At 39.3% G+C, this 18,085-nt stretch overlaps 1 protein-coding gene across 1 annotated transcript; it reads right to left on the bottom strand.

Moving 5' to 3' along the window:
* Positions 1-1,457: 1,457 nt before the first annotated feature.
* lifra (LIF receptor subunit alpha a) lies at positions 1,458-16,138 on the bottom strand. The gene is made up of 18 exons (XM_010733187.3): positions 15,973-16,138; positions 9,213-9,420; positions 8,898-9,031; positions 8,462-8,615; positions 7,992-8,267; positions 7,653-7,779; positions 6,504-6,622; positions 6,247-6,389; positions 5,855-6,008; positions 5,544-5,608; positions 5,166-5,394; positions 4,874-5,059; positions 4,506-4,607; positions 4,218-4,364; positions 3,893-4,030; positions 3,625-3,718; positions 3,456-3,522; positions 1,458-3,325 (listed from the first exon to the last, which is right to left on the bottom strand). Exons 2-18 carry the CDS (start codon positions 9,295-9,297, stop codon positions 2,633-2,635), a joined length of 2,913 nt encoding a protein of 970 aa, XP_010731489.2. The 5' UTR covers positions 9,298-9,420; positions 15,973-16,138; the 3' UTR covers positions 1,458-2,632.
* Positions 16,139-18,085: the final 1,947 nt, after the last annotated feature.

Below are 18,085 nucleotides of genomic sequence, written 5' to 3'. Positions count from 1 at the left end.
ACAAAACTTCAGTTCTGTTGTCATGCACAACATTAGTCAGTGTTAGCTGTTTTAAAGCCACAGGGTAACATAAACATGGAGTTTAAAGGATTAACAAGCCACTGTTTTGTAGTAATAGTTTATACAGCATGCATTGATTATGCAAAAACATCTAGGGCCAGAGATGGAGATGTGTAAGGCAGCAAGTGTACCCTGCTGTATAAACCACAAAGCCATATATTTGTGCAGAATAAATATAGGCTCCAATTAAAATGTCGATGGACAATTGAGAAAAAGTAATGTGTTGAATGGAAGCTTGCATGTCAGCGGTTGCCATTTATAAGTCTGCATGGTGAGAGCTCTGGCCCTACTTACAATATGTCTGGCAAAGCGACCCTGCTGTGATAAGATAGGAATGCAGAGCAGGCTAAACTATTATAAAACAGGATGACAATTATACTCAGTTTACATTATTTTTTAGACACATTTAAAAATGTATTTTTATATATATATATATATATATATATATATATATATATATATATAGTGTAATCAACACAAACAGTTGCCTTTATTCTCTCAAGAAAGCTGGTTAGTTAACATCTATTCTGCCTGTTGCAGTATAGAGAATATCAATTCCAATGTAAAACAACATACATAGACTTTGTAATTAGGAAACAAATAAAAGAACATTTTAATTATGTACAGTTAGTATAAAAACAAAGATTTTGAGAAAAAAAAAGAAAAAAAAAGTGCCATTTTGTTGATCCAAATCAACATAAAAGCATGCAACACATAGCGTTCATAAGTTAGTCTGCAAAGCCCTGCTTGTCTGAAGAAGTAGGCTTCAAAGGAAAGCAATCTGCAGCCATGTTTAAATACTATTTCCACCCTTAACCACTGCCTTGAAGTGATCACTGATCCCACACAATTAATCTGGATGGGTTGACTGCTTTAAACAAATTCTTTCATTCATTTTCCATTGATACAAGGCAGAGAAGAGAAAGAAGGGATACATTTGTCTCAGTAGTCAAAGTGGACTGCCTGCCGGTTATCAGTTCGTCACTGATGCCACCTTTTATGGTTAATCTAAGTCATCATTCATGTCACAGTAGTTTTACTTAAAGCTTGTTGGCTGGAGGCACTGAGAAACAATAGACCACAAGCTGCCAAACCGGCAAGCCGGTGCATGGCTGCATACATTACAATAAACATCTTGGATAACAGTTACATAATGATGCTTTTGGGAAGCCTAAACAGCGGTGAATCCTCAACAACCACTACACAAGTACACACGAGTGAGGCGCAAATGGAGTCCTGTACTTGGGCGATTAGTGGCCTTTGTTTGACACCATTACAGAGATGCCACAGTGCTGTCAAGGGATCAATATTCACAAGGTTGTTTCCACACATCTTTTGTCACTAAAAGCTAGATGAACTTCTTAAAATCACAAAATTTACAAGGAGGCTTCAGGAAACATTTGCAATGAAAAAAAACAACCTTAAATGTACTGTAGACTTATATCGCCCTAAAAAAGAACTTCTCAAATCAGCCTTCCCTTTGGGTCTGAAAATAAAGCAAACAAAGAAAACTAATTCTTCATTTCCACACAATATATGCTGACAGGGCTGAGAGTAACACTATGGCAATTTTGATGTAGCCCAATATTATAAATTTGATTTATGTCTGTACAATACATATCTGTTCAATTCCCTACTGTATTAGTGTAAGGTTTCTTCTCTTTATACGTAACATTTAGAAGAAAGGCGATGTGTGAAAGGTGACATGGTGCAAATTACTGGAAGCATTACATTTATCAAGGCAATTTAACTTGTAATTACCCTCTCAAGTTGATTCTCATAATTTTGTTCAATACCAGTACCAGAGTATCAATATCATCCGGTTGAGCACAATGCAGAATAAGATTAAAAAAGGACACTGGCCTGACTGTGAAATGCATTTCATAACATAAAATAAGACAAAAATGTATGTTCTAGCTTATATCAGTGTATATCCACTGGGCTCATCAATGACACAATTCCAGACCATAAAAGAAAGCACCACTCCTGTAACTGTGTAAAATGACTGTTCTCATTCTCATCTTTCAATTAACATCTCAATGTTCAGTCATTTAAAAAAAAAAAATAGATCACGTCTGTAAAGTTGGAAGCTACGTTTGTATTGATTTTTACAGCCAAACGCTTTTTTCCCCCATTCCCATTCAGTAGCTCATCAGCAGAAGACATGGGCAGTAAGTCTACGTAGCTACTTTCTGTTGAAGCTGTTATTGTGTAGTGTTTCTCCAAAAATGTCCATTATTTTTTCATGAGCAGTCATTCTTGCTTTCTGTTTTCTTCTGTAGTGTAGTAAAGTTCACATCACAAAAAATAAAACCATCCCAAATGCAAGTTAAAAACTGGATACACTCAACTGAAACACAGGATATGCCACTGCCAAATGCCCATTACAGGGAGTCACAGAAAAGGCAATGAGAGGACATAACAGCCACCAGGTTGCCAGGGGGTGCAAAAAATATGGTGGAAATTAAGAGGTATGAAGAAATCTTTTAAGCATGACACTGGTAACAGCAATGAATCTGAAAGTTTTATGTTAACCCCCCTGGCCTGGCTGCCTATAGTGAGAGAGATGATATCACGGTTTTGTTGATGACAACAGGTTAGTGAACCAGGTTGCTGCCGACGATGACAGCTGCTGTTTCTCCTCTGCATGTTCCTCTCCTCCTGGAAGGAGGAACTCGGTGGAAGCAACAGAGGTCGGGGATCCAAGAGAGGGTGCCCGGCCAGCACTTTCCCCAGCCTCCACTGGGGAGTCAAAATGCCAGGAGCTCTGGGGTTTGTAGCCCCCAGCAATGGCAGCCTGGGGCTCTAAGAAAGGCTCAGGTGAAGCTAGACCCATGTCTTCACTTGGTGCTCTAGGTTGCATCTGGGGCCGGTAACCCCCTCCTCCACCTCCACAGTTAACGGACAGCTCAGCCTGAGGTTGTTGATCCTCAGAGGAGCCCTGTGAATCCAGCCAGACCAAAGAAGACCCTGAGGTCTGAATCCCTGTGTACGTCACATCGGTGCGTGCTGAATCCAAAGAAGATGCAGAAGAAGCAGATGAGTCTGGGAAACGTGGTCTTATGGGCCGCTCATCTACGACTTGGTTGTAGTAACGTAATGACGCTGGCTCATCTGTGTCAACTGGCTCGTCTCCTATCCCCTGCCCTTCTTCGTCTTCGTCTTCTTCAGGTATGACAACAAGCATTTCTTTACTAGAATCCAACTCAGGCCTTTCTACAATATGGACCACACTGTGAGAAGATGGCTTCACATCCAATGGCCCCTGTAGGACATACAGAGTCAGTGTAAACATCTTATCAGGGATATGGTAACTGGAAATGGTCAGTTGTAACTAACTATATAGAATTAGCACACAATAAATTTAGTCAGATTGGGTTAGCCTGATACTGTACCTGTGTTCTGGACCAATCACCAGGCAGCTTGGGCTCAGGTATGTCTGGATAGAACGCCTTTTTCACCCTGGTGACAAAGCAAAATGTCCCATTTAACATATATTATCATCAAAAGTCTGAAGAAATTAAAATAATAGAACGCACACAAAAAGGAGAGAGACAGTCTCACCATTTCCTTTTCTTGTAGCAAATGAAGGTGACAATGACCAGGAATAAGGCCGTGATTCCCAGAGATGTCAAGATTTCCAGGATCAGCCAATCAGCTTCCAGGACAAAACAGTAGTAATATTAAAAATACTGACTTAAAGCAAGTAGCAAATAATTTTTGAGTAATAAAATCACTTTAAATTTAAACCATGTTAACTGTAACTATAATCACATATTTATATGAACATCTTTTGTAATGTCAAATAATAGTACATAATACATTCACATACTGTATGGCTCCAGCGTTATGGAGGCAGGGGCGCCTGTGCCCTCGCCTGCTACGGTGTAGGCCTTGACAGTAAATTTATAGGAGCCCTCAGGTAAACCTTTTACTGTGTAGTTCCTGGCTCCTCGGTCTGATAGGTTGGCTGAGAAAAAAACAAAAAGGGAGAGACATAGGAGGCAAAGAAAAGAAGGAGAAAGAAGCTGAAGTTTAACAGCATTCAAGATGCACTTTGACAACATGACAAATGTTATAACAGCATCAACTGTTCAATCTCTTTTTTGAACACTCTAACTATCTAAAGCAGTGGCAAATTACATCATGACATTTACCCAGAAGTGTGAACTGCGAGCCATTGCTCATGTAAACATTGAAGCCCAAGATAAAGCCTCTTCTGTTGACCAGCGGGATTTCTCCCCAGGTGAGGAGAATATTAGAGCCCTGTTGACGGGTTGGTAGAAGGGCAAGACTGGAAGGGACTATGAAAGACACATGAGAAGAGAAGAGTGTAAGTCATTATAGAAAGATCACAGAGTCAGTAATAAAAATGCATTGTGTGACTTCTGAAGTAATTTGTTTCTCCTAAACAGATAAGCTTTCTAAATGCAGTGCTATCTTACTCAGTTCCTGCATGTATCCCTGCCAGCGCTGCAGCAGCTCTGGGGGCTCCATGGAGCAGCTGTACAGAGAAAAGGTGTACCTCACGCCCGGCTGGAAGTTGGCTGATGACAAAGAAAGAAATTATTATGTATTATACAGTATAATTTCAAATAAATAGATACTAAAGATCAAAGTTATGTTTGAATATGTGGGAAGGTGAATATCAAGTTCACCAGGCAAAGCAGTATTTAATGCCCTACAATATATATGGGTGTAATTATTGCATATGGTGAAGTTTTTAGCTTGTACTGACTCAAGACATGCATTTTATTTGAAATATGCTAAAAACAATCCTCTGTATAAAAAGGGGGCAATAAGGCTGGCATACCTGACTCAACAGAGACATTAGTGTTTCCAGCTGCCACCTTGATCCACTCCACGGGGCAGTCCGACATGCAAGAGGCATCATGCCATTCCACCACATAACCACAGGTGGCGTTGACATCACTCTGCCAAAACAGAGGGAAACCTCCATCCACATAAACTGCCCTGGATGCAGTTAAGGGTTCCACATCTGGAAAGAAAAAAAAAATACATGCAGCAATGTAGAAACTGTCTACTGTCTATTTTATTTTAGAACTGACTGCTGCTTTAGTCTCTTTGCCTTTATTTCCACACACCTGTCAAGCGCAGAGGTATATTTGCAGGTTGAGACGCCCCAGCATTGTTCTTTGCAATGACGGTTGCAATGACCTTGCCACTCTCGAAGGCAGCAATCTTTGTGAGGTTTATTGGAGCAACAGAAGTATCCGGCGAAAAGACATCTGTGTGCTGTAGAGTTTCGCCGGGGCTCCAGAAAGTAACTTCATACGCTGTGATCTGACCGTGGTTCTGTCTGTGAGTCAGAAGCTAGAAGTAATCCAAGTAAAAAAAAAGGGAAAAAAAAGATAGATTTTAAAATCACTCTTTACTTACAATTTCAAATATTCACAATTGTCAATTCTAAATCTACAATCTAAATCGAAGAGAATGCAATTCAAAGACAAAAAAGCAATTACCTTCCAAAGGACCTGGCCAGTATTGTCTCTATTCATCCACACCCACACATCAGGAGCATCAGGAACTGAAAGTAGCCAAAATAAATAAATAAATGAATACAAATGGGGGAAAAATAATAATAATAAAAAGGTCACAACTAAAAATAGCTTGAAAGTTCATAACCGATCAGTCTTGGAAATAGTTTGACAAAGAATTCTTAGCATTTCCTTTCTTACGTAACCATGTAAGACCACTTGTAGACATGCACTGACTCAATACGTAGGTCATGTCACAACTGATCCATCACCATGAAATCTAAGAAAGCCCTTACCAGTAGTGCTAGTTTTGAAGGAAAATGGTTTGCTCCAGTTTCCCCACTTCCAGAAATTCTCCTGGGCACCGCAGCGGACTTGTACACTGTAATCCTCATCAGGATGCAGGTCCGATAGAACCACAGACCGCAGACCCACACCAGAGAAGGTACGCTGGACACATTAGAATACATTACGGTTTTGTACATTGATGCACACAAATGGAAAGAGCATGCAGAAACTAGCTTGCATTTGTTGAAAGTAATGTGATGCCATTAGTACATCGTAATGGAAATGTGGTAGAAGAATAAGTGATATTGTCCGACCAGCATAAAACTGTATATATACAAACAGACATGATTTAAGATGGACCAAAAGTGGTCGTCCTCTGAAACACACACAGACAACTCACCTTTGTTTTTTGCCCATTAGAGGTGAGCTCCACCTGGCAGTCAAGAGCCAGGGAAGAATAGCTGTCAAACTTCCACTGCCATGCCACAGTGGCATTCCAGGCACGGTTAACTGAGGTCAGGTTAGCTGGTGCTACTGGGTGCACTGTGAAGGTGAAACAACATGGTACAGGTCAGTGTACTAAAGAGATAATATGCGCATACAAATCAATGGTGTGTTTGTCCATTGATTTTGATAAGTTCAGGGTGATCCACTTACCTCTGTGACCTAATTCCGCGAAGTCAGTGAGGGTGTACTGGCCGAGATGGTTCACAGCCACCAGTGTCCAGTTACCATCCCACCGGTTAAAAGAAATCTCTCTCCGTTTCTGTTGCGGACTGCCCCCCACCGCAAAAAAAAGTGTTAAAATCAAAACAACCAAATTAAACTACAATAAAATACAATAAATAAATAATTACTTCAGATGCTCAATCTAACCTACAGATGCACACATAGGCCCAAATACATTCTTAATGTCACTTATCCTCTGGCCAGCCTCCAGGCAATTCCTGTAAAAGGTCTGGCGCACAGCCAACCAACATCAATGTTAAATGGACACACAGAAGCAGCAAGTGGTTACTTAGACAAAGTGCTTCGCATTTCTTGTCAGCCTCTCTCTTGGTTGATTTTTTTTTCTGGGCAGAAACAACTTTTCACGGAAAGGCAGGGGGAACAATCATAAATAATGCAGGGATATATATAAGTTCATGAAATGTCCTGAATCTGTCCAAAAATAAATAAATAAAAATAAAAACACATCATTCCATCATTGCCACCTCTGTCCCAGATCATTTATGCTATGCAATTTAGTTGCGAGTCAGACACAGAATACATATTGCATAATTAGGAAGGCTTTTTCTGTAATGTGTTACCAGCGGTGACAAAATCTGATGCCTCAGTTTGTTTCAACTCATTTTAAAGCATTCTGTTTTGGTATTTCACTGGCAGTAGTTAGTGTAGTGCTGGTGTGGACTGCATAACAATACCAAGACTGCCTGAAAAAGCTGGCCAGGTTTCAATTGAATCTTTGTGGTTTGAGAGCGACACAGACCAACCATAGGATTTTGTGATGCCAAATGTGTGATTTTAGCATGAATGTTAAAAATTACACTACTGTTAAGTGCTTTTTCTGATTGTGAACTGTTAAGAAATAACAGCCAAAGCAAAGATGTGTTGTGTCCTACTTCATGTATTTAGACTCTGGAGTCTGCCTTTTGTGAAAGATTAAGTGTATACAGTATAGTTGTGTTACCCAACCCAGACCCTACAGCTTCCTGCACAGTTTTACGTTTCAGGTCAGGTTACAGCCGCCCGTTTTACCCATTTTTTAAATGTAATTAGTTGTGTGTATGTCTATGAATGTAGTACCTCTTGTTTACTGAGTAGTATGTTTGTCGTTTGCCATACAAGTGTGAGTCTCGTCCTTCATTCCACTGGCACACGGCTGAGGTTAAATCCTGAGTCTCACACACAAAATCAGTAGGCAGTGGTGGATCTGCGAAAGGAAACATAGCACTTAAGCACTTACTTGCTAAACTATATACATGTAGAAATATTACATACAATGTTACATTGTTTTACAAAACAAGCTTTTGAAAAATCTCCCCTAACGAGTAAGTTGCATCTTATACTGGCCAGTTCAGTGACCTTTTTACATTGTTCATTTTTACACACTTCAGTTCTTATCCATTCAGTAAATTATCTTACATCCAACAAACACCACTGCTCCAGTCAGTTTTGTCTTCGGGTCGTCGTAACAGATGACGTTGGTTCCTGTTCTGCTGGATGGTCCCTGATTAACTATTGTAGCAGCATAGCTTCGCCTACTCAGTCGTCTTGTGTTTATGACCGTGTGGCCTAAAAGGATGCTCCCAAAGACCTTCCCCTCTTCCACAATGCAACAGAAGGTGGTGTTGGTCCCCACAGGTACAATTCTGTCCTGGGGGTAAAACTGGAATTTCTCTTTGCTGGGAAGATCGTTCCCTGAAAAGATGGAGTGAGGGAGAAAATTGAATGTTTAAAATGTGGAGAGAGATATAAATAGATAAATATTTAGATACCAGAGAGAAAAAACACCTTTGCTCCCAATGAATGAATTATTGCATTATGTAACAGGTCAGGCAAAGCAGCATTTGGTGTCCTACAATATATATGGATGTAACTATTGAATTTCTGACCTTGAAGTATCTGAGTGTTGCTCCATTCACTTGTTGTTTGCCCATCTCTTGAGCGGATTTTGATTGACAGTGAGGTACACTCCAGAGGTTCAACTGAGGTCCAAGTCCACTGGTGCTGCCCACTTGCCTGATTCAATGGCACATTCACCGTCTCCTACAAGTAAGACAAAGAAAACACAGTGAGGACATGAGGCTGCTAAATGATTGTTGTTGATGACAGTCACAGGCAGTCATCAGAGGTGTTTTGGGTTGTGTAAAGGAAATGAAAATCGACCAATAAATCATTATCAGAAACATCAATGTTTAATATATCAATGCCTGCATTGAAATCTATCAGTAGAGCTATAGCTCCATTCACATCAAAGTTTAACCAATTTGTAATATAAGTGTACAATAAGAGAAGCACGAGAACAAATCCAAAAACAAATGCTCTTACGTAGAAGACAGTTTCATTGAGTTCGGTTCTTAGGATCATGAGGTCAAAAGTTGTGGCTGCTCCTCCCTGCCAGGATATGGTTAGTTGCTGTGTATCCCAGTCGGCTGACAGCCTCACCTGGGGTACAGTAAGGGCTGGAGGGGAAAAAAAAAAGAAGAAAAAGAATAGGTATTCAGCCTCAATTAAAGTTTTAACATAGTTTAGAAGAGCAACCCTTTAATGTATTTAATATTCATATCATGTGTAATGTTCAATGCACATGAGGTTATTGATTTATTATAACGTTGAGGGTAAAATTTTGACTTTAGTTCTTACCATCTTTGGCATGAGCGTGTATAGTCAGGAGAAGACAGATGAGCCAGATGGAGCTGCAGCTGGGGCTGATACTTAGGTGAGGCATGGTGACCAACCGGTCGATTCCCTGTCTGTAGATCCTAAGATGGTTGTCCTCTACACTACAGCAGCACCATACTTGACATCCTGAGAGGCAAGACGCAGATAGTGGGTGCCCTGTGGGAAAAGACTGCAGAAGAGAGTAAATGGTAAATGTACAAGGAATACAATGGAGATTGGCTAAAACACAAACATGACAAAAAAAAAAAAAAAAAGCATCAGGGAAATCCAACCAAATTCAAGCTGAGAAAGTAGGAATTTGTCAGTGAACTGAGAAATCTTGTATACTGTATGTAATGTATTGTTTAAATAAAACTCCCTGACTATGAAGGAGATGTTGGGCTGAAGGTGGCTGCTGCAAAACTGAATGTTAGATTTACATCAACATTATGTTCTTATTTACAGAATATTCTGGCACGCAGTTATTTTGTGAAATGTCACAAGGTTACACTGGTTCGCTCTTGCCACTGCCAGGTTCTGCAGAGGTGTTGCAATCTGTTCCACCATCCCAAATTTCTGCAATGATTTCCTGCCAACTGTGTTTGTTACATGGATGCAGTCCAAAGCCAGAAGCACAACTGCCAGGAAATTCCGATATCAACGCAATAAAAAAAACAAAACAAAAAAAACAACACATCTCAGGCAGCAGCCTTCAGTCAGAGAAGGCCGTTTAGAAGACTCGCCCTTCTTGCTTACCCAGTTCACCTGCCCTCTTCTTAACTTGTGCAGTTTCTCTTTTAACATTTAAGGCTTGGTTTTGTTGCTCATATAGTAGGGCTGGATTGAGGGTAGGGTTTGACATTAAGACGGAGCAGTAATACCACTAAGTGGCACCTGACACTCAGTTGCAGTTGCAGTGAGAGACACAAAGTAAGTGGATAAGTTTTCCATAACACATTCCTGCCAGTGTTTCAAAATAAAAAGGGTTTTTTTTTCATTTGAAACAGATACAAGAAGTGTTGAGTTTGTATTAACAGCACTATGCAGTAACTTTAATGGGGCAAATAGGAGCCATTTAAAAAGGTTTTCTGTCACGTTACTTACAAACTAGTTAGCGACTCGCCATGAAGACACCACTAACTCTACAGCATCACCTTTCCAGCTAAGATGTGTACTCTGCTAACCCCACGTGCTGCAGAGTGCTGAGGATATTGTAGAGACCGCCCAGTAAAGTCTTGGCATCGCGGCTTCTCGCTTCTTTTTAATTTGTTGGGTCGTTATGCAAAATTATTTCTGGTTGAGTTAGATTACACAAAAACAAACCGGTTTAAGATCGTGCACTGGACTGGACCAGCCAAACTGCTCCAACGTCTCCTACTACTACTGTTTTGAATGGACAGTAAGGATGGGGACAAAGATGGCTGACAGCTGTGCGTGCAGAACAAAGAACTCATAGATGACGCCTCATGTGTCTCTGTGTGTATTAGTTGCTATACTTTGCCTTACGTGTTCCAGCATATTCAAATACTACTTTCAGAATCATTATTGTTGAGGTATTATTTCAACCAGATGCAGTCAAATGAGCAAAAGTAAAAGCACACCGCATGAATAGTTTGCTTTGCAGACTCTGCAAAATAAACCATAACCGTGTAGATGAGCCTTTATTTTTACTACAGTACATGCATGACAGACCATCATACATATTTGAACAGCAGCTTGAAACAATGAAGGTACAGCTGAACTACTTGAACTATTGTTTCCAGTGAGATGTTTATCCACCAGTACAGGATACCACATTGTGTACTTACTGAAAGCTATTCATTTCAACTGTCAACCTACCTTTAGCCAAAAACGGACACAGCTTGCTCACAGGCTGTGGCTGGCTGTTCAACACGTCTACACACTTATACTTTTTGTACTCCTACCGAGTTTATCATAAACAAGTGGCAGACCACACTGTTCACTTAAGCTTTTGCAAACAAATAATCCATTAATCAGCAGCTATTCACATAACAGAGTAATCGTTCAAGTCGAGGGGTTTTCTTGCAAAAATGGCAAACTTTAAATGGTTCCGTCCTCTCAGCTGTGATAAATTGTTGCCTTTCTTTGCCTTATGTGACAAAAAAACTGAAAAGCTGTTGGGCTGTGTGACAAAACAAGCAATTTAAAAATATCACCTTGGAACTTAGGAACTTGTGACTGTCTACTAAATGCAATGCAACTATTGTGCAAGGATGGATTTACAACCATATTAGTACCACTGCCAAACTAACAATGTACGCAATAATACGGACACAAAGGGACTAGGTACGCAAAAACACCTAGGTGTGGAGTACAAGATCAAGACTTAATATATTATATGACTGTTGCTCTCTCTACAAACAGAAAGACAAAGTCACCATGATGGATGGAAAGGAGGTGTTGCAATCATAACGCTGCAGCACAGTTCTCCTGGTTTTCCCTGCGACAGGTTGGGACAGGCCTCAAGCAGCGCTTTACTTCTTGAAAACAAGCTACCAAAACGCTTATTTAATATTCTATTGTGACCAGTGCACACCTTTTGAAATAAATAAATAAATAATTTTTTTCTACATCTGGTTGTATAACTTATCAGCATGCATTAATGACTGGAGAATAAAACACAACATCGCTCTCAGATCCTTTTTTTTTTTTTGCCCCCCCATTGTAAACAATCCAGTTCAATGTTTGTTCTGTCACAATGAATGGAGCAAAACAAGGTGCGGAAGACACGCAGCCCATATGACCACTGCCAATGAGGCGATAACATAAATACATACCGATTCCATGGAAGAGAAAGCGCACATTGTGGGAAAGGGTGGTGTGCTTACTTTATTACTTAGTTTGGTTTCATTTTTATCTACAGTGAAAGACAGAATGCAAAAGTAAAACACAGTTGTCGGGTCTAAAAGGAATCTATACTGAACATCTTGATAATCGCATCTTCCTTCCTTAAAGGAATTTTGCAGCAGTGGGAGTAAGAGAGGAATTTCCCATGTTGGATGCGCTTTCACCTCTGGGTCCTTAAGTGGTTTCACATCTGGTCCAGTTCAAACATGAAGCGTATGATCTTTAAGGCCATATCTATCTAGTTGTTTGTCTACAACCAGCAGCTACTTCTGAAGCCAAAAAACACTCAACAGTCACTAGCATGATTTTTTTAGTTACATGGTTAACAAGACCTTGACACTTGTGCTTTTGTTAATCTAAATTTGTCTTTCCAGGATTTATAAAAGGCTTCTAGTGTACTGCTGGCATCACGTTCAGGTGGAATTCAGAGGGATGGCGCAACATAAATACAGCTGTGTGGAGACAAAGTTTCACACACGTGTGTCTGCACCAAAAATGTTTCCGAGCCTGTTGCAGGGTTAGTGGGTCCCCACATAAAAAGAGCTCCTATATATTTTTTTTTATTGCTCCTGGATCCTAAAGGATTATTTTTCCTACTTCAACACCAGGCTGAAACGTTTCACAACATCCAATGTATCCCATGACCCTCTGCGCCTGGAAAAAAAAAAGAAAGAAAAAAAAAAACATAGTGTACTGATGGGAAGAGGGAAAAATGGCTGTGGATTCTGGGAAATCTAACCCAGAAACTGATAGCCACAAATGCACACGACACACAAATCAATACGTCTCTGCTGGGCTCTGGTCCTTGTCTTTGCAGCGGTAATAAATATGACCACAAACTACGAAAACCACAAGGACCTTGTTGTTATTCAAAAGATAAGCATAAACCTTGTTTGTATGTATGCAACGGTCTGATTTTAGAAAGGGAAGACTCAATTCAAAAACAACATTGTGATTTGGAGTTTACCTCTTCTCTTCAGAGTGGACTGCATTGTGTGTGTGTGTGTGAGTGCTGACTGGAGTGGTTCACACAATACTAATTGTGTGTCTCACCTAACGTTGCCCAGGAATTAATTAATATAACCATTAATTAATTATTAGTTATCAGTTATCTATTTTAGTTAAAAATTAAGTGTAAAATGTCATGAGATATGAAAATCACAGGTTTCCATATCCCAAGTGATTTCTAATTTATTTTATCTGACAAGCTGTAGCCAGCATTTTTTTTATTTTTAAATGATAAATTATGTGTTAGTGATGACAAAAGGGTTATTTATTTATATATATCAAGCCGATCCACTTATTGTGATCTACCGACTGTTTCAGCACAAGTGTCTAAAAGACGAAGTATGTAGTTGAATGTTTTCCCACTAAAACCAAAACCAGGACAAAAATAAAAATGACTTGGAGCCAAAGCCAAAATTACTCCAAACTACCACTGCTTGGAGAGAAAAGAACTACTCATGGAAAACACTACAACACCCTTCAAAGTTTCATCACTCCATAAATTACATTAACTACCCGAGCTGTAGTGTTTTCCGTGTAGTAAGTAAGCATTTTATCCATAGTTATCCATTTGTACACACAGACAGAAATCTTAAAAGGACTTTTATGTTATAATTACATAAAAAAACAAAGGTCAGAACCTCCAATTGTATCTTTGTATTTTCTTTACTAAAAGTGTGTGGGATGGCGACATTTAAAAGCCAAACCCTGACAAAACTTGTGTGCCTGTTCTCAGCCTACACTGGGCAAAGCTATCATTACGCTGTCAAACAATGACCACCAGAACCAAAGAAATAAGAACACAGTGCCTCTAGTATGCTACATAAGTGTGGTGACTTTTTGAAACATGAGCTTAAGTTGCTGCTAATTATGTTTGACCTTAGAACCGGACGGGAGGAAGACCGGATGCTAGTGAGAGAGAGTAAGAAAAAAGAAAAAGAAAGCACACGGGTTAACAGATGAGTGCATCTGTGTGAAATGTCGGCGCTCTGACCTCACTGGTGAAGGGACATTCAGTCCTGTGTGTGTAGCTCTTGGACCTCAACCAACCTTCACTTCCTTCCTTCCCTTTCCCTATTAGTACTTTGAATGTGAATCCTGAAAGCAACCAGAAGTGAGTAAAATAGAAAACAACATACAAGTTGCTTTAGATGTTTTCTTCTGAATGACTAGTTTACGTTCACATAGTCGGAGAGTGAAAAACATGCCAGTCCAACCCCAACTCCCACAAGAGACAAACTAGCCTGATCTTTTTTTAACCCAAACACAGCGAGTGACGGGTGATTAAAAAAACACAAGCAGACAGGGAAGCTATTGTCCTGCCAGGTACAAGGAGGCGCCTTATATTCATCAAGTTTGTTATGATGACTAATATGCAGTGTCTCTCATAATGACTCATACTACGATAACAGTATTTAAAAATATATAACCACCTGTTTTTACTATTCACCATCACGTAGGACTGCAGCAGACTTTTCCATGAGAACAGCACAAACAGCTCTTTTGTCCTTTTACTGCCCGAACAGGAATGCCAAAAGTATCAGGGCTGACATTGGACGTAAATGCAAATGCATGTAAATAAAAAAACAAAAATTACAGCCGTCTCCCGTACGCAGGTGCAGACAATATCACTGTAAAAACATAAAGACATGACTGAGCCACCTTAATGCAATACAATTTCTGGATTTTACAGTTCTTAAAAAATATTGTAATAATTAGTATACACTCTTACACCTTTATAAGCACCAACTACAGAGAAGGGAACTCATTTTAATGCATCTACATCTAAAACAAATAAAACTGATAGTATCACAGTTTTTTTGTTGTTTTTTTGAAGACACACTATGTTTGCAGAGAGTAGACCAACCGCCTTGGTTGCATAATCCGTAGTGTAGCACATTATCTAGGTAATCAAAATCATTAGAAAATACCATAAAAGATTAAAAACAAGCCATGCTGGTGAAATCACACGGTCAGAGTCACATCACAGCTTGGGGTCCCCAACTATAGCAAAATAAAAATAATAATAATGTATCCGTTCACTTAACACCTTCTATATGTTGACATGAAATAACTACTATATATTTTTTTATTTCTTTATTTTTATTCTCTTACACCTTTATGAGCACCAACTACAGAGAAGGGAACTCATTTTAATGCATCTACATCTAAAACAAATAAAACTGATAGTATCACAGTTTTTTTTTTTTTTTTTTGAAGACACACTATGTTTGCAGAGAGTAGACCAACCGCCTTTGTTGCATAATCCGTACTGTAGCACATTATCTAGGTAATCAAAATCATTAGAAAATACCATAAAAGATTAAAAACAAGCCATGCTGGTGGAATCACACGGTCAGAGTTACATCACAGCTTGGGGTCCCCAACTATAGCAAAATAAAAATAATAATAATAATAATGTATCCGTTCACATAACACCTTCTATATGTTAACATGAAATAACTACTATTTTTTTATATCTTTATTTTTATTCTCCGCTGCTCCAGGCTAATACAGCAGATTCCCCAAACTGCACCATCCCAGGACGGTCTGCGTTATTAGCATTAGCAACTAGGCAGCACGATGGGAACATCATTATGACAAACAACGGACGGACGGTGGTAACACTTCAGAAATGTACGACTCGTGTTCAACAACGTCGATATGTCGAGTGAGACAGTGTACATAAATTGAAAAAGCTTAATTAAATGTCGTTTTAATTTTACTAGCCACTACCCAGCAGCACCGCGCGCACACACACACACATATACACACACGCGCGCAGACTGGGCCACTGTTGTTGCTCGCTATCCTTACTGTTTTTTGCTCTACGAACTAACGTTGAAAGTTATTATGAGTTCAAAATTACCTCTGATGAAGCAAGAAATCCTCTTCAGTCTTGTTTCGGTTAAATAAGTCTATATGTGTATATATATATGTATATATAATCCAGGTTCTCAGAAAGTCCTGCCCCTGTCCTAGAGTCCGACCATTCCCAATGAATCCAGACAGGATTACTGGAACGCAGCGAGCCAGCGTTTGATTGACGTCTGCATTGACCAATGAGCTTTGAGTATGTGGTTTAGCACTGGGGAGAGGGTGTTGTCGTGCTGCGTTGATGTCACACATAGAAAAAACGTGAAAAGGTCACGAACACGGTCAGACTGCATTTGAAACACCCCCATACCAAAGAGACATTAAGATAAAGAGTGTTACTTCTTTCAGAGAGGAGCTGAACGTTAACAGATGGCTAATAGAGCTGTTTACATCTTTTTATATTTGCTATAGTCACACTGTTTACACAGTTTATATATTTTTATATTATTATTATTAGTTTATATATATATCTTTACACTTGCATATATTTATATCATGCTTACTGCTTGTTTTGCACCAGGGATATGAGGGAAACGAAATTTCAATTGTCTCTATGTCCTGTACATATGACAATGTTGACAATACAGTAGACTTGACTTGAATCCTTGTAATGATGTTAAATGATGTAAACTTTTCAATGCCATTCCAAATATTGAGGACTTAATTGTCGTACCAAATGCACATTTTAGGATGCGTGTTTGAGAGCAAGCAGCAGCCTCCATAGCTGGGAAATTAAGCCAATGCCGAAGTGCTAACAACTGTATTTTCTCTCCACTTGAGGCTGGCTGCACAAGTGAGTCAATCTTAAGCGCCCATGTTAAAATGCACAACTTTTTTTTGGTTTGTTTTTTGGCCTTTTTGAGCTTTATTTGACAGAGACAGCTTGAACAGTGACACATTTCGAAGCCTGGGCAGTCACAGCAAGGACTGACCTTTGTGTCGTATGCTTTACCAAAAATGAAATGCCCAACTTTCCAGCAGAAACAAACATGTTTACAAAAAATGGTGTTGGTGTCTGTAGCTAATTTCCCCGTTCATGACAGCTGTACTTTTTTTTTATCTCACCTGTTCAAATTATATCAAGGATTAAAGTTGCACATAATTAACAGCGTGGCTGCTTTGATTAACATGTAAGTGAGAGCAAATAAAGCTAATAAATACTAATGAAAACATAAAAAAAAGAACTACCTTGAAACGTAAATCCAATATCTTATGATAATATTAAGAACCTAATGACATGTTTGATACGTATCCGTGCTAACTGCCTGCTTGAGTCTAATTGCTTAAATTCTTGTTGTCTGTTTTTACTGACAATATTTAGCCAATGTTTGGTTTACACTAATGTGTTCAGAGCCCTTTGCTTATGATTGGCTTGTGTTCTGTATCAATTAAGTTTGCACTGTACTCTTCAAAATAAAGGTTCTACTTCTTTGCCTTTAGACAGTTAAAAGTCATTGAAACATGTATATACTGCGAAACATACACAGAGATGCAGTGAATCATCTACAGAGACAGCGAGCATCATATGAAGCACCAATGCTGTGCAGGAAATCTGTTTGGGACAACTCATCCAGGTAGTATCAGTTAGAATCAGGCTCTCACTGAACTGTAGCCTCCATCAGCTGTGATCACGTTGAGACAAACCTTAATAACTGGCACAACAAACTCAATGTAATTCTTTGGCTGGTTAGAGAATCATCCGACCTGATATGTTCCAGTAAGAAGGGCCTCCTAGTTTAATTTGTGAGAAAATTTGACAAATTGAAGGAATTTACCCACAGAGTAACAACACAACAGTGTGGAGTGAAATACAGTAAGGCAGGCAATCCTGTAGCCTCATACTGAATGAGAAACCTATGGCACAACCCTGTTTCAGTGACTATGTGATGGGACTGCAGGTCCATAATATTTTATACTTGCTACTGAAAAAGAACTGGTTAAACTTCTTACAAATGCTGACTCATCATTTGCTCCACTGTTGTGGGAATACATTAGGGGAACCTCTCCTGTCTGAATCGTTGGAATATAATATAATATCACCAGAATTGTATTGAAAGTTGACAATGATTATATAAGACAGGTTGCCCTAATGATGGGGGTTATAG

Source organism: Larimichthys crocea, chromosome III (assembly GCF_000972845.2).
Source record: "Larimichthys crocea isolate SSNF chromosome III, L_crocea_2.0, whole genome shotgun sequence".
NCBI lineage: Eukaryota > Metazoa > Chordata > Actinopteri > Sciaenidae > Larimichthys > Larimichthys crocea.
Note: the sequence above shows the minus strand (reverse complement) of the source record. Positions and strands in the feature narration are given on the sequence as shown.

Bases quoted from the DNA above. Each gene is read 5' to 3' on its own strand.
- lifra (XM_010733187.3), bottom strand. From the start codon at position 9,297: ATGCCTCACCTAAGTATCAGCCCCAGCTGCAGCTCCATCTGGCTCATC. The intron at 5,060-5,165 runs GTGTGTGGAAAT...TTTTCTTTCCAG, and splicing joins TATACCTCTGCGCTTGACAG to ATGTGGAACCCTTAACTGCA. The intron at 3,326-3,455 runs GTACAGTATCAG...TATGTCCTACAG, and splicing joins GTGATTGGTCCAGAACACAG to GGGCCATTGGATGTGAAGCC.